General features: G+C 43.1%; 1 protein-coding gene across 14 annotated transcripts in view; it reads right to left on the bottom strand.

The window, feature by feature from the left end:
* Positions 1-23,363, bottom strand: part of LOC110508614 (adhesion G protein-coupled receptor L2) — a 105,421-nt gene that overhangs the window by 37,054 nt on the left and 45,004 nt on the right. For all 14 annotated transcript variants that reach the window (XR_016492847.1, XR_016492848.1, XR_016492846.1 and 11 more), the window contains exons 3-5: positions 18,377-18,590; positions 14,727-14,836; positions 11,749-12,552 (exon numbers count right to left, since the gene is read on the bottom strand). Coding sequence is in view for 9 of the 14 variants with exons in the window: in XM_090225492.1 (XP_090081618.1) it covers positions 11,749-12,552; positions 14,727-14,836; positions 18,377-18,590 (1,128 nt within the window). In the remaining 5 variants the exon portion in view is untranslated. The remainder of the gene's footprint in view (positions 1-11,748; positions 12,553-14,726; positions 14,837-18,376; positions 18,591-23,363) is intronic.

Genomic DNA, 23,363 nt, shown 5'->3' with positions numbered 1-23,363 from the left:
CATACATTCCTGGAGACACAGAGTCTACTGCAGCACTCGGGTATTACTCGACCTCTCTCTGTTCTGTTTCTGCTCCAGCACAGGAAGCACAAAGTCAGGAGGAGGAAGCCTGCAAACGCTACACCAGGGTTTCACAAAAACCCGGTCCTGGGGCCCCACCTGAACTACACAATTGATTCAAATAACAAACAAGCTTTGGTTATTTGAATCAGTAGTGTAGTGCTGGGTCAAAAACCAACACGTGCGCCCAGGGGCGACCCCAGCACCCAGGGGCGACCCCAGCACCCAGGGGAAACCCTGCACTACACTATCTCAGACTATTTTTACTTTTACCCAATCCCCAAAATAACGAGAGGTCAGGTCGTGTAGCAGCATCTGCCTGGCTCTCCTGGGAGTGGCTGATTAAATGTCAACAGGGAAGACAAAGCCTGCCTGCATTTGACTTTTTTCTTGTTCGTTTCATCTCTCTCTTTGATAAAGCCGGCGTGGGCAAAAACCATACCTCAGCGATAATGCTCTGCTGATGTATTCAATGCACAGCTATAAAGACAATCTGTGTAGGTGTGTGTAGTAACCAAGAAGGGGTAGTCTGTAGCCTTTAAAAAAAAAAAATCACAGTCTCTACCCATTTGTGTGATCACAGAACTGTGAATGTACAGTAGACGTCTATTTGAATGAAAGAGGCAAATAGGAAAATAGATATAAAAAGGCTACAGAGAAAACAGTTTATCGTGCATGCTTGGGTGTGCTTTGCAGCCCGCGTATATGAGGCAGTGACTGTGTGCATGACTACACTGGTTGCCTCTTGCCTTACTGATCTTATATTATATCCACGGCCACACGATCGCTGGCGCTGATAAGAGGCAGCTTCCCAGAATGAGGTCTGCTACTGTGAAAGTCCCGCAGTGCCGTCTTCAGAGGCCCACGGTGCTTCAGGGAAAAGGCAATATCATGCTATCTGACACCCCATCATCAAACACATATCTCCATTTCCCCCCCGACCTGAATGGTGAGAATGCCCACATTTAGAGTCTGAGCTCTGGAGCTAATCAGACCATCAGGAGACTGGTTGTCTTTGTTTTGTGTTTCCATTTCAGTGAAATCTGGAAGTTCATTACAAAGCCCTGTCTGTGTCTGTCTGTGTTTACGACAGGCTTTTCAAAAAAGACCTCAAGGGTGCATACACAACAATGCATTAAATCTAGCCGGACACCGCGGTTCTCAGAAAAATGGGGAGGGAAAAAGTGGCCCAGACAGCGACACATTTCGGATAAAAAAAATAAAAATCACAGCCAGGATCAACCAGCCTTGTTGCAATGTTGTTGTGTTATGACATTTCATTCAATGACCTTTTCTCCCCTGGCAGGAGCAGTGTTTAATTGGGCTGTACTCATTCCGTCATTGTGCGTCCATCTGTCGGTCAGCTACTCACTCACTCACGTTTCTGAGCACTGAGCATGGATGCAAATGAGCGTCTGACATATGTCCAGTTTATTGTTGTGTGAACAGATGTTGAGAGGAGGTCTCCTATGAATATTTGACATTCATGCTGCAGCAGGTTGTGTGGTGGTGTACTCTCTCCCGCTCTCCCTGTGGACACGCAAGAGGCTGTGAGAGAATAAAGACTTAAAAGGGAATCTACGAAACACCATACTGAGAGAAAAATACTCAAACCAGAGTCACCATTCTAAGGAGACAATCATAGCTACTGATAAGCACTGGAATCCTGGTCTAGTTGTAGTTTGCTAGCGCCTGAACTTGACCTCTTGGCCGCTTCCTCTCCGCAGCGGCAGATAAATAAATAAACATACCAAACCTAAACCACTTGTCAAAGAGGACCATCTTCCCGCTACATTTCTCTTGATGTCGCCATCCACCGCCCTCCCGCACTCTGTCATTTTCTTTTGATTATGACGAGTCATTTCACAGATGGTGGTTGAAAACAGTGGGTCCTCTGCCAGCACTCAGGCCAGAGAGGGGCCACCTCAATTAGCTGTCATTTCACTCAAGAGCTAGTTAAAGTCCCTCTGGGTGGGGGAGGCAGACGGCTAGGACACTCTGGGTGGCATATGTTGAGTGATGTCTGTTATAAATAACACGAGGTGCTCAGAGGTTGAGTAGCACTCTGAAAAATGCACGGTGTTGGGAGTTTCGGGAACTTTTGAAAACTGAATAGAATGAACTAGATATAATGGAATCGACAGCAGTGGAATGGGGGCCATTGAGAAAGCAAATAAATGGTTAGGCAACACACTGTGCACTAAAAAAATGTATGTCGGAACATGCAAAAACGAAATAGAATGAACTATACGCAAATCGCCAGCAAGTAATGGGGCACTTCAAGGGAGTGAGGAAAGGGTTAAGCAATACTCTCCACTAATGATAAATAAAGATGAAGCTAGAGTTCTATATTTTAACATCACCGCAGGGCACTTTTCTTACTCTCCAAAAATGAAATACTAATAAGATGATCAGAGGCATAGCTACTGTATGCTGTTTGTCTAAGCTAGCCCTATTGGTTGAAGGCCAAGTCCCAACTCCCGAAAAGCCAGACTTCTCACGCCTCTGGAAAGGACACGCTTTGCCATTGTCTCTGAAGAATTGAGGATTCGACATGAAACGGTTGTTTAGGAAAGTTTGACAGGGAAGCAACATAATAACAGGCCATCAGTGTGTCTGTGGCGTGGAAGAAGCAGATGTCGTGTGACTCTCGCTCTCTCTGCAGAAAGAAGCCGTTTCAGCCTCTACGGCAACTCAAGGTTTGTTTGGAAATCAATGATTGTCGAAATGAAAGGGTTGATTAAATACTCGATCGACTGAATGAAAATGTCAAAAAATGCTGAGTGTCCACTACATCGGCGTTAACAATAGATTCAATAATTAAGCAACGTCTCAGTGAACTTCCAAATGTCAGAGTCCTCCAAAAACCTGGTGGCGGTGTTACATTCTCTTAATTCACACAGTGTTTTTCAAAGTGTGAATCTGGCCATCTAACGAGGACTGCAATAAGAGGCCAAAACAGCCTGTACCAAACTGTTGGACGCGACACAACCAACGCACCACCAGCCTACACTGCAACGCCATGAATAACGAATGGTGTGAGGGTGAGTGAGTGTGTGTGTGTGTGTGTGTGTGTGTGAGAATGTATGTGTGTCTGCGAGTCTGCGAGTGTCAACGTGTGTGTGTGTGTGTGTGTGTGCATCCATCCGTGCGTTTTAAGCTTAGCCATTTCCAGTCAGCCAGACAGTCTCCCTCTCTCTCTGAATGTCTCAAACTTAAAAAGGGAGCAAACAGCGATGCTGGTGAGCCACAACTGTGGTGTTGCTTTTTTGAAGATCCCTACGCCAGACCAGTAGCTAATGACAGAGAGAAACAACAAAACCCAGAAGACATGAATATTACACTCGCTTGTTTTTATACAGTCTCATCCTGCTCTGCGTGAGCCCGTGTGACGTGCTGATGTGAACATCAGTTCCGTGTAGCTAGTAGCTCCCGTAATGGGTCTAAGAGAACCCTCAGGTCACACAGCCCTTTCTGCCCTGGGAAGACAGGTTTTTCCTGGCTTTGCCTTTAGTACAACTTGGAATAACTCATGGGTCTTTCTGGCAGAAAAAGGCAGAAACCACTGCCATCACACAGTGGACGAAGTAAATAACTGAAAAGCCGTAGGTTGTTTTACTCCTAATGTGTTCTTATTACCTGTATTTACTGGACCAGGGCGATTACCACATCAAGCATTGCTGTGGCATTGCTGTGGCATTGCTGTGGGCGTTATTGACAGTTGTTCTTAAAGATCAAGAGACAGAAAAAGCTCTGCCAATGCCAGGCAGGATTTGGATCCATGTGATCTGATTTACGAGAGCTGAAACTGAACACTGGGGCCACCTCATTACTACCAAAGGGAACACCAGGCCATAGAGCCACTTTGAGAGAGAAAGGTAGCTAGCACAAAATATACTGTGCAGCTATGAACACTCTCTCTTCCAGTTCTTTAAAATGTCCACTTGAAGTCACACATTCCAATCCACCAATCAGGAAGTCAGACTCATGAAGACTTGTGCCATGGCAACAAGAGGAACAAATGGAGGCGTTCCAACTCTCCGCCTGGCACCTTGACCTCTGACACGCACACACGCACACACACACACACCCTTGACTCCGGTCTGCATGACTCTCCTTGCTGATGTGTTAATTCCTTCTGATCCACTAAGCGGCAAGGACTCACGTGATCTGGTAAATATTCCCTTTGTTTCTCTGCTTCAAAGAGTATAAAGCCTCACTGTGTGTCAGTCACGATACTATTTATTAATGAGCCCAGCAAGTGCTTCTTCATCGTGCTACACGTCGATGCAAAGTTTAAAAAGCATTCAAATAAATATGCATAACTGAGTTTTATAAGCAGCCAAATTGAATGAGCAGAACGTCGATAGAGCGAGGCAAGACGAGGCGCTTTAGGACATTAGCACGTTTTGTGAGGCAGAAGGAGATCTAGTCGATTAGAATCTCACTAACTAGCCTTTTCCATGTGTGCAGTGGCATGGTCGGCGACTCAGCTGTGCCTTTCTTCTCCTTGGGTTGTTGGATCTCTCCATGTGGCTAAACCCCACAGTTCTCCATTGGCCCAGTTCCTCTCTGTGAAGGCATTCACTTAACACTCCTCTTTTTTACTCCTCAGATCAATGCTACCTCGAAGGCAAATACATTTTCTCCCTTCTCCCCTCGTTACTTTGAAATGCTCCTGGCAATTATTGGCTCCCCTGATTAGTCTTTGGAATTAATTAGACCAAGACCCGAGTCGATGTCTTTGAGGAATCTCAGACAATACTCTTGCAAGTGTGTCCCTACACATTTTGTAACAGGTGGCACTTAGGGGCACATTTTATTGTCACGTCGGAGCAGTACGATCTCTTAAATAGTGAGCCTTCTTAAGAGGTGGACTATCAACGTCTTGATCACCGGTGTCTGTGTGTTCGGAAAGCATTCGAGGAGTTTCACTCTTCAACACATGTATGTGTTCTGAAACTCACACCCCCTGTAGTATATTCAAATGAATCCTTGGAGTTTGGAATATATCTTAGGAATTATACAGGTATCAAATACAGTTATATATGCACACAAAATATACATCTGGAAACATTCTGGTCCATTTGTTTTGGTTTCTGTCTTATCCCCTAAAACACCTAGTGTAGACATATAAATCGGCTTTATCTGGCTCCCGTAGGATGAGCTTTTCTAAAAGGGTGGATGCAAAGGTTGTTGGCATAGTAGGAGAAGACACAGTCGCGGTAATATACTGACTACCAAGCTCTGTAAAAAGCAGAGAATCGTAGTGATTCGGTTCAACTGACAACTTTTACCGTGGGGCCCCATGAATCTTAAATGGGGCTGACACCAATTAGTCGACTGGTCAATCGTCTGGTCGATAGGCTGTCGACCAAGATTGTTTTTAGTCGAGCAGTAGCAAATATATCTCTATTTTTTATGGCAAAAGACACCTGTCTTATTCGCGGCCATCTCAGTGAACTAATCCATTGCGGAGGCTGAGACTAATCCATTGCAGAGGCCGTGGGGATGGCACAGTCCAAGACGAAGGAGTTTGGCTAAGATGCACAATGCATATCTCGCTCCAGAATGCACCCCATCCTGCCAATTTGTGCACATTCATTGTTTCATAATTCATTGTGTGAATTGTTTGCCTTTCATTGTTAGTTCCCCACTACATACACTACATGACCAAAAGAATGTGGACACCTGCTCGTCTAACATCTCATTACAAAACCATGGGCATTAATATAGAGTTGGTTCCAAACCCAGATTTGCCCGTGGGACTGCCTGATGGTGAAGCGTGATTCATCACTCCAGAGAACGTGTTTCCACTGCTCCAGAGTCCAATGACGGCAAGCTTTACACCACTCCAGCCAACGCTTGGCATTGTGCATGGTGATCTTAAGCTTGTGTGCGGCTGCTCGGCCATGGAAACCCATTTCATGAAGCTCCCGACTAACAGTTATTGTGCTGACATTGCTTCCAGTGTGTAGTTTGCAACTGAGAACAGGTTATTTTTACGCGCTACGCTGTCCCGTTCTGTGAGCTTGCGTGGCCTACCACTTTGCGGCTGAGCCGTTGTTTCTCTTCCACTTCACAATAACAGCACTTACAGTTGACCCGGGCAGCTCTAGCAGGGCAGAAATTTGTCGAACTGACTTGTTGGAAAGGTGGCATTCTATGATAGTGCCACGTTGAAAGTCACTGAGCTCTTCAGTAAGGCCATTCTACTGCCAATGTTTGATAAACATCTCAGCAACGGGTGTGGCTGAAATAGCCAAATCCACTCATTTGAAGGGGTGTCCACATACTTTTGTATATACTGTGTATGTCATCAGTAGTGCATTTACAGTTAATTCCTATTATTAATTTTTTTGCTTACGGTAATTTCTGTTAAAGCATTCAATAGCTTATATTCTTATTCAGGTCTTTACCGTTCTCATTGTCGGCGTGGATACGTTGTTTGCAGAGCGCACAACCTATGCTACACTTGTGAGAAACAAGTTTTGGTTAATTTCATTCAATTTGTGAATTTTGTAAAGACATGCACCTGATTACGCATAGAAGTAGGCCTATAAGCTACATGTCCTGCGTGCAAATGTAGGCATATAAATGTGCACATTTGGGGATTTGGTAGTATTTCTGATTGGCTTAACGCACCACCACTAATGACCTGTGGAGCTTCTCAAAGTAATGTTTTCGTCACCTCAGGTAAACAAAGTCTGTTTTTACATCCATTGAGAATGACAATAGTTCCTCTATGTATCTGAAAGATCTTTCCACCTCTCTCCCTTTCCATAACCACTCAGCGTGCTCTGATCCCGTGGAAACGTCACAAAATAGGCCTACCTGATTACTTCTTATCCCTTGTGCAAATATGCGGATGTTGCCTGTAATCCATGGCTTCTGGTTGGGATATGTATGTACAGTCACTGTGGGGACGATGTCATCGATGCACTTATTGATGAAGCCAATGACTGAGGTAGTGTATTCCTCAATGCCATTGGATGAATCCCGGAACATATTCCAGTCGGTGCTAGCAAAACAGTCCTGTAGCTTAGCATCCGCGTCATCTGACCAGTTCCATATTGATATTCTATACAATGAGGCAAGTTTGCAAGAGCAAGCTTCAGGCCAAACCCAAGATAACAGTTGATACAATGTTTTAAGTTCATTGCAGACAGGCCATGCATAGCCAATGTGATTCATAGGATATTTCTTTTCTACCTGCAGGCTGCAATGTATTTATTTGTTGGTTTCATGTAGGCTATTTTTTTTACATAGTTGGAAATGCCAATAGAAGTTACTTTTGTGCCTTATTTCATCAAATAGAGTGCTGAAAGCATCAGACAAGGTCAAAGCATAAAACACATAGGGTGTGTCTACAGTTGAAGTCGGAAGTTTACATACACTTAGGTTGGAGTCATTAAAACTATTTTTTCAACCACTCCACAAATTTCTTGTTAACAAACTATAGTTTTGGCAAGTCGGTTAGGATATCTACATGACACAGATATTTTTTCCAACAATTGTTTACAGACAGATTATTTCACTTATAATTCACTGTATCACAATTCCAGTGGGTCAGAAGTTAACATACACTAAGTTGACTGTGCCTTTAAACAGCAAGCATACTTCCAAAGTTGTGGCAAAATGGCTTAAGGACAACAAAGTCAAGGTATTGGAATGATCGTCACAAAGCCCTGACCTCAATCCTATAGAATATTTGTGGGCAGAACTGAAAAGGCGTGTGCGAGCAAGGAGGGTTTACAAACCTGAATCAGTTACACAAGCTCTGTCAGGAGGAATGGGCCAAAATTCACCCAACTCATTGTGGGAAGCATGTGGAAGGCTACCCGAAACGTTTGACCCAAGTTAAACAATTTAAAGGCAATGCTACCAAAAACTATTTGAGTGTACGTAAACTGTAAACTGACCCAGTGATGAAAGGAACAAAACCTGAAATAAATCATTATCTCTCCTATTATTCTGATATTTCACATTCTTAAAATAAAGTGGTGATCCTATCTGACCTAAATGCAGGGAATTGTTACTAGGATTAAATGTCAGGAATTGTGAAAAACTGAAGCGTAAATGTAGTTGGCTAAGGTGTATGTAAACTTCCGACTTGAACTGTATATATGGGAAAAATAATTCCATTTTGAATGTTATATTGTTTTATTGCATCTCTGGGTTATATCAATTCCCAGGTTAATTTAATGTTTTCATGTACATCTGAGCTATTGCCATTCAAGCAGGGAGAAATTCAGCTGGTATGACGTAGCATTGCAATAAATCCTACCTCACCGCACTAGAAGTTAATAGGAATATGACTTTCAAATTGCCTATCACATCTATCATACATGTCAGATTTCAATACTGGCCGATGTCATTACGTGGGAGGTTGTCTTCTCTTAAATGAGCCATTGATCATATTTTTGCGATATTCCTACCTCGATAAATGTGTAATTTAACAGAGGGTCTACCACATTTCTCCTATTAGTCTGCCTCTTCAGTCCAGGGTGCATTGCATTGCCGTTGCGAATGTCAGACTTCACTCTGCAAGGCACATCGATCTGCAGGTTGAACATGGTGAGATTGTAGACTACTAAATTGATAGTGCAGTTTGTTTAGGCGATTTTACAGTGAACTCGCTCCTTCACATGCTGATATTGACTTTCGTATTATTGTGTGAAGCTATGTTTGCTAGGGCGGCAGGTAGCCTAGTGGTTAACAGCAATAGGCCATTAACCGAAAGGTCGCTGGTTTGAATACGCAAGATGGAACAATCTACCGTTCTGCCCTTGAGCAAGGCAGTTAACACCCAACAAATGCTCCACCGATTAAGGCATGCCTCCCCCACCTCTCTGATTCGGTTGGGTTAAAAGCAGAAGACACATTTTTGGTTAAATGCATTCATTTGTGCAAGGTATCCCCTAGCTAGCCGGCCAGCCCACAGAAAGAGCATTGTGTGTTTTGTAGTCGACTTGAGATGCAACTGATTTCCACAATAATCACATGTTGCTACCAACCTTATTATAACGACAAAATGAAACACTTGTTCACAGTGTTATTTAACATAGTAAATCATAGTAATTTGTGGATTTTTCCTTTAATGGACACAATTAGTTCTCTCTCTCTGCACCTCAAGTGCTTGTTGGTATCAGTGAGAGAGAGAGAGAGAGAGTCGTTATTTTAGCACCACACCATCACCCTGCAGAACAGGTTGTTTAATTCCTCTCTGTACTAAACATGAACCATTTACTCTCATGTGCCTACCTGTGCCATTCACAAAAGCCTAGTGGGATCTTGCAGCTGGCATAGCCTTGCTTCTCTATCTGCCTTCCTCTATGCGCAGTTCAATGGTTTCATAAAATTATGTATTCATTGTACCTTTATTTAACTAGGCAAGTCAGTTGAGAACAAACTCTTACTTGACGGCCTAGGAACAGTGGGTTAACTGCCTTGTTCAGGGGCAGAATGACAGATTTTTACCTTGTCAGCTCGGGGATTCGTTCTTGCAACCTTTCGGTTACTAGTCCAACGCTCTAACCACTAGGCTACCCTGCCCCCCCCCCCCCCCACTTAATGATATGCAGAGGCCAGTTATGAATGCAAATATATACGTTTCAATTCCAGTAGCAGAACTGTAGCTCAAGCAAGGGTTCTTAAACTAAAAAGGGTCAAATAATCAAAAACTGTGTAGGTACTGTGTGGTTGTTCTCATCATTACGTCTATCGCAATGATGCAGCTGAGCCAGCGAGTTTGTTTGCTCGTCTGGCTCTCTGGTCTTTGCGTTTTTCTGTAGCATTAGCTGTGACAACAGAACACGGTGAAGCCCCTTGATTGGAAATGCCCTGCCATGCGGACTCCTCTTCTCTTTTTCCGTGTGGCTGTTATAAGACATTGAGGGTTGTTAATGATAATTCAGTTGGGTAATGACATTTACATTCATCTTACCCTGAGCATCCAAAACGGGCCGTTTGCATGTACATACATGACAGTTCGGCCATGGAGAACTAGCTCATTAGAATTCTACTATTTATTCTGTTCTATTCTACACGGTCTACTTAATTGAGTGCTTTGGTTGGGTTGGGCACACAGAGAGACTCAACCTCTGACCTTCATGGCAAGAGCTCACGGTCACTGTCTGTCTGTCTGCCTGCCTGCCTGCCTGTCTGTCTGTATGTCTGTCTGTCTGTCTGTCTGTCTGTCTGTCTGTCTGTCTGTCTGTCTGTCTGTCTGTCTGCCTGCCTGCCTGCCTGTCTGTCTGTCTGTCTGCCTGTCTGTCTGCCTGTCTGTCTGTCTGGGCAGATATACATGTAGAGGGAGCAAAGGGAAAACAAACAGATGTGTTGACAGGTGGTCAGCGTGTCCATGGATACGTTGCCCTTAGACACAAGAGGTCGGGGATCAGATTTCACAACCTTAACGTTAATCTAGCCTGGGACCCTCACTCACCGAATATCACTTTGTTTTCAATATCGTTTTACTCCAACTTGAACCCCCCGACGTCAGCCTGGTAGCATGTTCCCCCTACAGTGACTTACACAGTGCTTTAGTGGGGACTTAGCCGAGCTCTCAGTGATAAGGAGGAAGCTGCATCCCAATGTCACGCCAGCATGGTATAGAGTTGATCGTTCCGTGTCGAGTGCAGTGCGTTAGTGGGGACTTAGCCTAGTTTTTAGGGATAAGGAGGCTTCAGGCAGGTAATTAGGCACATTATCACACAGCGTGATGTAGGAGCCCTGTCTGATGACACGCACGTCTGTCTCTCCTCAGACACTTCACAGATTCATTTAAAACCCTACACCGTCTGATAGATATCAATTTCGGCGGATGGTCCTTTATAAAAATGTTTTTCTTCAACAGCGCTCAAGTCACTATTCTAACCTCGTCATCCGGGCCATGATTCACCGGCCTTACCGCCACCTAGCCACACAGCACCTTAACTCTGGGTTTTAACACCAACCCCCACAAAATGATGGAGATTGTCTCAATCCACGGGTAAATGAGGGGCCGTCAACAACACGGTTGATCGGGTAGCCATAGCAACAGATGTCCGAATCAGATCCAAAGGCATGGAAAGGAAAGTGGGGATGGGATAACCTTCTGTCATACCGTGTGCAATATTTCAGAATCCCATTCCGGGGCATTAAAGGGAAGTTCACAAGGCCACTGCTCATAATGGATTGGGATAAGACCTGAGATTAGAGAATTTGATAGGGTCCAAGTGGAGAGGGAGTGCTTGAGCTTGCCTTATGGTAATAACGGAAGCAAGGCTTTCCAGCGGATGCCTTGTGCCAGACTGCGAAGCCCCCTAAGGGAGTTATACCTCGTTCCAAGGTATAACTGTCATTTTCTGTTTACTAATGAGGCCTTTCCCCAGGACCAACCAAACCCCACTATTCTCTGAATCACACCTGTATTGTGTTCAAAATAAACAAATCTGTCATCATGAGACTTATATACTCCCCCCCCCCCCCCACACACACACACACACACACACACACACACACACACATGAATATGTTCAGCACCTGACAGAAACACAACACAAAGGGCTGTATACTAAACTGAAATATGTGTTTGTAACTGTACAGCAATCATCTATTGAAATTAGGTTTGTGGAATTAAATGTACACATGCAGATCTCAAGTAAGGATTCATCTGAAACAGGCCACACTGTGACTGAGACGTACCGTCAGCAGGGTCTTTCTCCGCGTCAAACTCCAGGTCGTAGCGCAGGATGTAAAAGTTATTCCACACGTACAGCTGGTTATCTCTGGGGTTGTAATCCACAGCAGCGATGTACTGGTACTGGTTGGGGAAGAGGATGTCCGTGTACTCTCCCTGGCTCAGCTTGGTGTTGTAGATGTAGTCGATGTGGCTCTTGGGCGCCTCGCTCTCGTTCTCCTCGTAGGTGGACCGCACCACGTGCAGCACGCCGCACACCATGAAGGCATTGGAGGCGGATCTCTTGTCGTACGCCGTCTCCCAGGTGGCCTCGAAGCGGAGCGTGTATGGGTTGAGCTGTGAGACCACGATGCGCCCGTTGTTCTGCTCCGTGGCGTAGATTACCCACAACCCCCGCTCATCGACAGCGAGGTCTATGTCCGTCTTGCCGCCCCAGCGGTACGGCGAAGTGTCGTGATAGTTGGCGTTGGCCACGATGGCTTCACCGCTCTTGATGCGCGTGCGGAGGTCAAATTTCACGATGTTGCGCGTGCGCTCCTTGTTGAAGAAGATGGCTCCGTCGTAGGCCACGAAGCCGGTGCCGTCGACTCGATGTGGGAGTTTATAGGTGGTAGTCTGGCGGCCATTTTTTAAGTCCTCCAGGGAGTTGTACTCAATCAGAGTGTCGGTGCGGTACGGCGTCCAGGGCATGAAGAAGACCTTGTCTCTGGCCTGCAGGGGGTCTTTACACCACGACCCCGCCTGTTGCTCTGCCTCAAACACAAACGTGGGCTCCCCCACCTCCATCAGGGTCCCGGGACAAATGAAAACTTGTGAGGGAGACAGAAAGATGGGTTTAAGCAAAGAAAACACGCAGAGTATCAACACAAACATTTCTTCAAGGTGTTGCAGTGAGTATAGTTTTCGCTGCTGTCTGAGTAGAGTGTGGGACAAAGACGTGTGGCACTGTCATTGAACTAGTGCCATTGCTTGTGAATAGAGGGGAAAAATAAAAGTGCAGGAGTGGATAAAGGACTTGCTTCTTTATGGAGTCGTTGACTGTGTGGGACAAAAAAAAAGTTAAACAAAAGGAGGAAAAAAACCTGTAAATGCAAGACATGTAAGGGGTGGGAGAGGTAGCTAGGTCTGAAGTGTATACTGGAACTGGTTTTACTTCCAACTTGTGACACTGGCGGTGTAAATGGTCAAACTGCACATGCTTACTGAAAAAGCACACAGAAGACAAAATGATAAAGACTTCACGTCTTGTGGAGAGACCAAATGACATATTCTGGATGGAGGTGGCAGCAAAGCTGGGATAAAATGACGAGGGTGGAGCTTTTGGGAGAAGACAGGACGACAACAGTAGAGGCTGGAACTCTACGTCATAACAGACAACAACAAAAAAAGAAACCTTTGATGGGTGAGAGGGAGGCCATGGCAAGTGTCCCATTGGAATCCTATGGATTGGTTTTAGATGAGAAAGACCATCACGTGCTATGGGGTGCGATCGAAGGGTATTGCCAAGCAGAACAAGACTAAGCCAGAAGAAAATTCAAAACTTTATTTTAAAAAATAAAATAATAATGACTCTCATACTTAAGTAGGTAAGCGGGGGGTATCATTCCTAATGTAATCCAACTCATGAGTCAGCGATGATCGCTCTGATAAGATGTCATGTATTCATGTCTGGACCATAAATATCTTTCAATCCTCTAGACTGCTTTAAAAAAAAATTGCCTTTGAAATTCTAATTGTCTCCCAGAGTAGCAATCAACACCCTATCGGGGTTTGGGGCGGGTGTTTTGACTAGAGAGGCAATCAGAAGAGAGGAGACAAGAGGGAGGGGTTGTATTGAACACCACATAACAGGGGTCTGAGGGGGGACGGGGGGGGGGGGACGGGGGGTAAGACTGGACCACTCATTTACCTTTTTGTTCCACTTCTATTTTAGGCATTGGAAAAGAAAGAAAGCAAAAAAGAAAGAGTGCAAGAGGGAGAGAAAGGTTATCGTGAGTCAACTACCAGGTACACGAGTAGAGAAGGTTAGAGGATATGATCGATAGAGGACCAAGAGATGCCTGTTTTGGGGGAACAAGAAAAAGACTGGGGGAAATAAATAGGACATTATCAGGCCCTATAATATGAAAGCAGTCAGGTTAGGGCTGGAGTCAAACACTGTTTAACAGATCACGATTCCATGCTTTTCTTGCCATCAAAATAATATGTTTTCACCTGGTCATTGACCGCATCGGTAATAATCAGGCCACAGTACTTTCAAATGAGTTGTTTGACATAAAGAAACATTGTAGCGTTTCTGAAATCGCTATTCAGTTTAAAATCAGATTAAATTCTTAGAGAAACAGCAATGTAGTTATTTTTGGCAGTATTGAATGGAGCAGTATTTACACAAAAACTTCATGGACACAAATCTAAACTAAATTCCAGAGTCTGCTTCGGCCAACCACAGAACATAACTTGTTGCTAATGTTACAGGCGAAATTTCCCTAATGAGCCAAAAAATACAATTGCAAGTGAACAATATTGAGTTCCTTCATTAAAGCAGTGCAACAGCAAACGGAAGAGGGAAAGATCCTAGTGAGACAACTGAGGAACAAGAATGACTGAAACGTAGAAGGAGAGAAAGCATAGAGGTTCATTTGGAAAAGATACCAGAGAGGACGGAACATGTGATGAGAAACGAAGAGGTAAAGCAAAAATATTATTTCAGAAAATACATCTCCACTGAATTACATAACAGAAAAAAGGTTGCATGTTACAAGAGTCTGATTTTTAAAGGAAAAAATAAGTCAATATGACATATGTTTTGGTATCAACTGTATATTGTTTAATAATAGGCTACAAACAAACGTTACACACAAGATAACACATACACCCCCCCCAACAGGATCCCACTAAATAAGTAATGGTTGTAATAAACCTAGCAATTCGTTGAAGAAACATCACATAGTAGCACTGCATAATTAAAAGGGCGAATACTTACTGTATGGGACACACTCATACTGAACCTCTAGATACTTGTAGGTACCAGGGCAGGGGTCAGGGAACACATCGGAGCCAGTCACAACCACACACTGGGTACGGTTATTGCACCTGGGGAAAAGATGGATCACAAACAATTCAGCAATGACACAAACTACTATAACATCCCAGGAGTGGTATTAGGGTGAGAGAGACACATGAATAATACATAGGCACTTCCCTCTTCCCTCCACACACTTATTCAAATCAGGTTTGCAGCATTGCTGTGGTGAAGGATGTAAAAAAAATCCTATTCATCAGAGTAGGGCCTTGATTCAATGTGCTGTACTGTCGACGCCAACGTAACACGTTGAGGGAGGAAGAGAAGAATCATTTGGGGGGAATAAATAAAAGAGAGAAACAGTAAATAGATATAAAGAGAGAGAGAGACACACACACACACACACACACAGACGTAAAAAAAAATAAAGAGTGGAAGAACTGCGTGAAGAGCTGAAGACCGGTCTGGAGTATATTATGCGATGTTGATGAGAATGTCACCTTATCAGAGCCATGTACCCACTGAGACCACTCACCCACACAGAGAACAATTTAAATTGTACACAACAGGCAGGGTAATTGGCTGTTTCAAGCGGGTCCACCAAAAACACAGAACGCTCACCATTATTTGCTATGGGAGGCTCCCGAGCCTTTGCTATGGGAGTTAGTTATTTGCCTCATAACTTGAGTTGACCTTGGCTATGAAGTAGAATGTGCTACCCTTAAATTAAAACGGTTTCAATTGTGTGTGTTTGTGTTTTGCGAGTGCAACAGAGTGAGAGATGGAGGGGGAAAGGGAGGGAAATAGAATAACTGATTTTGTATAAATATAGGATGAAATTGTCCCCACTTCAATCAAGCTCTCTTGAGACTGAAGGATTGAGACGGCAGCAACAACAGCAGAAGCAAACAGTTATCCATGACAAGTTTTAAAAAAAATACATAAAAAAAAGCCAAACAAAATAGCGACTTAACAATTTGCAGGCCGGTTTAGTGATAAATATTTGAGAAGGTCAAATGCAAAGTCGTGCAAGTTGGACAGATCTCTCACAGAATCACCGCCGAAGCAAAGAGCCTAGCTGTCCCTCAAAAGCCGAAAAGGACAGCGTTTAGTGTGACAGCCATGAACAAATGAGGTTGTTATCAGACCTGCCACAAAACTTTGCCGTGACCCCGTGACCTTGTAGAAAATCCATGTGTAATACAATTACGTACAGATAAGACACACATGCGTAAAGTGCAGTGTTCATTAACCAGTCACTTGCTGCCTATTACAACCTGCATATAAGTATGCGATTTGCATTGAGATATTGGACAATTACTTCCAACTAATGTACGGTCGGTCGGTAGACTAATCATATTCTTTCTCCTATTTCGTCCCATTGTTTGTCTCATTGTTTGTCCCCATCATCAAATGCACAATTGCAGCCGGCACATCATCGTCATCGTCACCATCATCACCACTATTACAATGACTTTAGAGGAGGTTGTCTGGGAGGCAGACAGACAGCGATGTCTGTTATGTGAGCTACACTTATCCACTTCCCTTCGTCAGAAAATAATAATGAAGAAAAATGTCATTATCCCCTGCCCAGGGCTATTACCCTGTCCTACTCTGAGGGAAGAGATTAGTGCTGCATGGGAAAGGGTGAGAAAAACTCTCCAGAACTTCCCCTTCATTCCAAATCCCTGCAATTAATCTGTTAGCTAGCTACAGTCTTGTGATTTTTTTTACTCCAATGACACCAGAAATGACTCATTACCTCCATAATGTGTTAACACTGATTTCTGTCCACTGAAACAGTGATAATTTCACCTATCATCATTTTGTGTTAATCATATTTGTATGTTTTCCCGCTTATGACCAATGGGTTGATGGCGTCTTTGAAATGATTTAAATGCTTAGTAATCCCGCGTGGCTCAGTTATCCCATTTGGCTCAGTAGAGCACGGCGCTTGCAACGCCATGGTTGTGGGTTTGATTCTCACGGGGTCGCTCTGGATAAGATTGTCTGCTAAAAGACAAGCAAATATTTAACATATAAACCCACGGTGACATCCATGGTAACAGACAAATCCTCCACCAGCCTATTTCTCATTTTATGGCGTGTATTTATCTCCATTGTTTAAGCCGACATCCATTATAACCAGGCTTCAGACTAGCGCATCATCGGGCTGGCTGTTCTGTGGCGTAGACCTGCTGCCTGAACCACCCAGGGTTATTGTATCAATACTCATTATTGTCATGTCTCATTTCCTCTGATCTACTACATTAGAATAACGCACACAAGCTACAGTAGGTTTAGTGGTGTAGAGCAAGATCGGGCTCTGGGCTCTTTACCACCTCCACTGACTCTCCTAAAAGCCTTTGTTAACAGATTAGTTTGAAGTGGAGTTCAGTGGGTTCTAGCCCAGGCAACAATGCAGACATGGGATAAAATACTATTTGATATAATTCCAAACACTTTATCTGGGCTCGATTGAACTTGTCTGATGTAGTAGAACCAATAGAATTGTTGCAAAACCACCCATCTGGACCTCAAAGCAGGCCAGAGAAAATGCTCAAAGCATTTGAAAGATACCACATAGTGTTTGAACCCAGGTTGGCTAAACCAGCACGTGAGCACTAACAGGCAAATCAAGGGACACGGTGAGCATTCTATGTCTTTGTCTCTGTCTGGTCTGTGTGCAACTGCTGAGACAAACACCGCAGTAAATGTAGCGTGACAAGCTAAATATGGGACATCTTTATTATCTATTCAAGAGCTCATGGGAATTTTTGTGGATGCCGGATGGATAAGGCAGCAGGCAGGACCTATTTCTTAAGGTGGATGACTACATACACTCAGTAGCACACATGTCAGGGCAGGGTAGCGGCGTGTTTCGGTAGGTGAGCCGGGGTTCTTGCTGACTTATGAAACGTTAATCTGGGGTCCTTTAAATACACACTTCCGGGCCGGGGCCGGCAAAGCAGTCAATTTAAAGTGGTGCGTGCAGCCTAGTGGTAGTATTGCAGCAAAATGTCCTGGGAGAGTGTTACTAATATGAATGGTATTATGAGGGGGGTAGAGGCATTGCACAGGGCTGGGTGCTGGGCTGTGTCAATGCAGTACGAGTGTTGGAACAAAAAACTAATGTTGGAAACAGAGGGATTAAGAAGGAGGTTCATGTGACTCTTTTGAGACGGACAGACTGGCTGGCTGGCTGGTTGAGCAGCTGCAGTGGTCCTGGTGCAGGGATGCATAGAGCATATGGTCTAGGGTTGCTACTAATGACCCCCTGTCCAGTTTTTACGGTCTAGAGTTCCACAACAATACCCACAAAAACATCTGATTATTAAAAAGTCAAGGAAGTGTGGGTAAATTGTCTGTTTTTGGTCAGTTGAAAAGGTAACACAAATGCTAGTCTAGTAATATTAAGGTTACCACCCAAACCAAACCACTTTGTTTTGATAGAAAACTAGTGGATCCAGAATCACTAGACTGGACTCTAGAATCACATACCACACATCCCTAACTAACTCCAGGTTATATTGTGTAACGAGACCTTTCTGCTCTATTACCTTTGAGATACAATCTTGTAGGCCTTGGGTGAGGTAGCAGTTGACTCTTACCTTTGTGATATGATCTTGTAGGCGTCGGGGAGGTAACAGTTGACGTTCTCCATCTGGAACGGGTCGGCGTCGCAGATCTTGTCGTCGGTGCGGCCGTAGTTCGCCGTCTCGATCATGATGACATCAGCACCGGGGCAGCGGAGATCGATGGCGTATCCTTCGCAGGAGAGCTCTCTCCTGACCAGGCCAAACGGCAGGGCCGCACGACCGAACCCTGGGCGGAAGGGAGGGAGGGATAGAGAGATGAGAGAGAGGGGGGAGGGAGAGAAAGTAAAAAGAGATATTAGGTAAAGTGCTGTACAAAACTGCTATAGTATACTGCATTCATAGGAATGGGAGCCAAGAGGAGCCAAAAGTACCCAATAAGATGGAGTCATTTGATATCTTAGGAGGTAGTACAGACTGCAGAGCATCAAAAGACAATCCATTTAATTAGTAACTGCAGATGACTCGCCCAATGTTTACAACGGTTTAAAACAGAAGAATCATAACATACAGTACAACAAGGATGAGGAGAAAGACAGTTAAATTGAATGACCAATTTCTCTAAGGTCTCTTTGTTTCTGGCAAAGACATTTGTATAGTCATTGTATAAAAGTCCATGTAACAACCCAGGAAACAAATTCAAATACACCTAAACACAATACTATAGAACTCAAAATCCCAAACTCTCAATTCCTCCTTCGGGACCATGGTTCGATTAAGTTTGAATGGTTCGTTTCGACAAGGGGGTACAAGCTCCCTCATTTGTTTTTTGTTTCACTCGTTTAGCTTTTCTACCAGTAGAGCAAGAGGCAGAAAAGAGCCGGAATCTCCCAGCAGCAGCATGGAATGTAATTTAATCCATTTTACAGTGTCGATGATAGAAGACACTGAAGAGGAAAAATCCACAGAAAAGGAAAAATGTATATGCGGAGCTCAGCAGATGTGAACACCAGCCAAATATCTGTGCTTTGGGGGAATTAACTATTTTGATCAGTTTTTGTTCCTCCCATCAACAAAGTATATTGAAAAGGTTGTTTTTTTACTCTCTTTTTCCCCCGAAAAGCAATAAAACGTCAAGGCATAAATACCATGGAAATGCATATAAAGAGATATTAAAAGAAAGCAGAGGAGAGAGAAAGAAAGAAATAGATCAATTAAAGAAAGAAAATAGGAAGGAAAGAAAGAAAAAAAAACGAACAGGTGTGCAGTTTATTTCGAGACCAATCCCTAAGAAAACACCTCAAGTTCCAGAAATGCAAATGGTGTTCCGTTAAAGGACTAAGTGCAAGGCAGTAGCACTGCATGAGCTGTCAATAATCACTGTTGTCCGCGGCAACAGTCTGCCTCTCTGAGAGGCCAGCTCAGCTGCCATTTGTGTTTTCTGCCACTGCACTACTCTGCTAATTAGTCGCTCTTTTCAGCCTGTTACCTTCTCAGCGCTCCCATTGGCTCCTCTGCATTGTCAAGTAATAACACTAACCACCCCGGGTTTGCTTTGCACCCGCCTGCTAATTGCAACCATACACAACTTGACAGCCAGGGCATGACGCAATTGGCAATTGTTTGAACGAATGGCTCAAAGTTGAAGTGATTTCGGCTCGAAACTCCTACTACCCTGAGACCTCGACCTCGGCTCACATGTCTGTCTATTTGCTTGTCATTCTAGCCTGTAGTGGTACCATGGCCCTGCTCTATTATAATGGTATTCTGTGTAGGTTCTACAAATGTCGCAGACAAACACTGGCGAGTGTCGACAAAGGTTTGGATACCAACGTGGATATAAAGCACCTGTAAGCCAAGAGATGAGAGTTTTTCTGAGACTCGACTGGAAGCATGAGCCACCAAACAAGCTCTCAATAGGAAATGCTTTTTTATGCATGAACCATTTAACAACAGAATGCTATGAGACCACTTCAGATTACAATATATGTGCATTCATGAATATACTAATGATAAATATGTATGCTAATTGGTCTGTGGATTCTGCTTCGTTGAGATGTATGTGCCGTAGTCCAACGAACTGCTATAACTACTGTAACTACCCCGTGCGGCTTCAACTTCACCACAACAACTAATGAACGGGTTTCATGGCCATTCCTCACGGAGGGAGTGACAGCTTTATCACACAGGCAGAGGCTATAGAAAGCAGACAGAGAGAATCATTTTCATGGGGTTGTAAAGTTTCTCAATGGAAAAACTGTCCTTTAGAGTGGACTGTAGCTCACTGTAACTTCCCCTCCCTCCTTTCCCTTCCGTCCAACAGTTAGCTATGGGCCATCTATCAAGGAACTACAGTTTACTGTATGGTCTGATCACACACAGCTGCTGTCAATTGAGGCCTAGCAATTGATTAAGCCTGGGGCTCGCCTGCCTCCTCTTCCCCAATACAGTATAGATCCATCTGGCCATAGGGCAACAGTATATCAATTAAGGGGGAGTATCTTGACTGTTATGGGCGCACACAAGGACAAATTGCCTGGTCTCTCCACTCCCTTCAGATAGCATGGATCTCATTAAAGACTCACTTACCTCTCGGTAATTGGATACGTATCATGAAAAATCCCTTGAAAAAAAGTTGTAATGTTTTGAGAAAATCTTGTTTTGTTTCCTTACAATAGAATGAATTTCCTAAATAATAGAATGAAGTAAAAAGCCATTTCGTTCTGTTTGAAGACTGCACATCATGTTCTTTCAATAACCATTAGTTCAAAGCATTCTTACCTCTTTGGCTGCATTTACACAGGTAGCTTAATTCTTTTCACATCAGATATTTTTCAGAGCTGATCTGATTTGTCAAAAGACCAATTAGTGTAAAGAATTGGTCTGCCTGTGTCAATGAAGTGAACAGATGTGAACAGAATGGAAAACACAGGTACTTTATTTCAAATTTTTATTTAACCTTAATTTAACTAGACAAGTCAGTTAAGACCACATTTTTATTTACAACGACAGCCTACACTGATCAAACCCGGACGACGCTGGGCCCAATCACGGCCGGTTGTGATACAGCCTGGATTTGAACCAGGGTGTCTGTAGTGATGCCTTTAGCACTGAGATGCAGTGCCTTAGACCACTGTGCCACTCGGGCATGACACATTTACAATGTACCCACTTAGATTTGTTTTGGGAACATCACTGTGAATGTTGGAGACTTTTATTAAAAGTTAAATGGGGCAGAGAGGTTTACGCAGGGGGGAGAAACATTTTTGTGTGCGCATGAGTGTCAATGTCTTGAGGAAGTGTGAAAAGCTTTTCATCTCATGGCTCTGTGTAACTTTGTTTGACTTCTCTGTTCCAACTTTGCAGTGGTAGGAATAGAAACTGCCACAGGACACAAGCATGTCGGGCAGCCAGCTGCAGTTCAGAACAGTTCAGAAAACAGGAGGGAAAATCCATAGCACATCGTGTGTGTGTGTGTGTGTGTGTGTGTGTGTTTGTGTGTGAAACAAATAAATAAAAGAACGGAGCAAGACTACCTCTCTCTTCATCGCTCCTTCAGACTAACATTAAATCATCCTACATAAGGCTGGCACAATAACCGTATAATCGCGTAACCGATAATGAATTGCCCAAAGCATAGTTCTGAGATATTGAGCAATAAAGTTTTCACATTCCAGATCTCAGAACTGTTTTCTAGTGAATTATTCTTTTGATCATCCATTCTGGTCCTCACCCTAAATGTACCTGAAGTGCAGAGCATCGAAATCCTAAGACATTTGAAAATCTTTTTATTTTTTAATAGGGTGCAATCACAGCTAGAACCTTGTGGCTCTGAAATGTCAATCTGGCTTCAGCCATAAGATTCTATCCGGCACAGTATGTTACATTTATGTCAATAGAAAAGTACAACAAAAAAAATGTAATGATTAAATCAAGAGAACACCCTTCTTTCTAGTCACATATATGAATTCAAATATATGAATTCATGTCCATCACACATTTGTTAAAGCGAAGATGTCAAATACACTATATCCTATGGAGAACTAGCAGCATTGCTAAAGCTTAGCTCCGGATGACTAAAACTGATATATTTTTCTGGTGTCTGACACCCAAAGTATGTAAACTACTTGCTAGTCATCAATAAAACATTTGTAATTTTAGTAAAATAACCCTTCCATGGAGGTTTTCATATCGCTATAGAACTAGTCAAAAACAGCAATGTCTCTCTAAGGACCTTAAACATGCTCTAAGGCACCTGTATTTATTTATTTTTGACTGTAAAGAGCCATTCTTCAGAAAAATTGTGGGAAAAAAATCAAAGTAATTGAAAAAGAGGACCAGAACCTATGATATGAATAATCAAGTACTTGGGAGTCCCAAGGTTATATCTGCAAAATATATGGTTTTGAGATAATCATTTTATTTTTTTTAAGTCCCAGATCTCAGAACTGTTTTTGTGATGTCTTCCTCTTTCATGACAATAAGTATATCACCCTCCATTCAATTATTTTTGATTGACTATCCATCATTGTGTGATTGGACTGCAGATCGAACCATATAGCAGCAAGTTAAAAGGTGTTTGTGCAGATAGAACATTCAGATAATTTACAAAAAAATTACATTATAAACTATATTATTTATTTTTATCTGACATATCTCACATGTAAAGGACCACCTAAAGAGCAACTGTGTTAATGACACAATTTTGACCAAAATGTCAGATATAACCTTCTAGTCCCAAGGTCAAGAATTATTAACAATAACGTGAACAATTTTTTAAAATCATAATCGCCTTAATCCGTTTATTTTAAGAGGGGGTAGGGATTCAACTTTATTTTCAAGTAGATAGGTTACCCAATAGCAATTATTATTTTTTACATGAAAAGGGTAAAATTGCAATCATTTTACGAGCATAGTCGGAAGAAGCTTCTTTTCCAAAAGTTACAAGCAGCCAAACCTATACATATTTTAGATGGGGTGTCGTAGATATTTTTCAAAGATGCATTATGATACATTACAAGCTCAAAACAAACAAAAATACAATTATGTATTTAAATTCCAT

This window comes from Oncorhynchus mykiss, chromosome 28 (assembly GCF_057628025.1).
Source record: "Oncorhynchus mykiss isolate SJ-2025 chromosome 28, ASM5762802v1, whole genome shotgun sequence".
Classification (NCBI taxonomy): Eukaryota; Metazoa; Chordata; class Actinopteri; order Salmoniformes; family Salmonidae; genus Oncorhynchus; species Oncorhynchus mykiss.
Note: the sequence above shows the minus strand (reverse complement) of the source record. Positions and strands in the feature narration are given on the sequence as shown.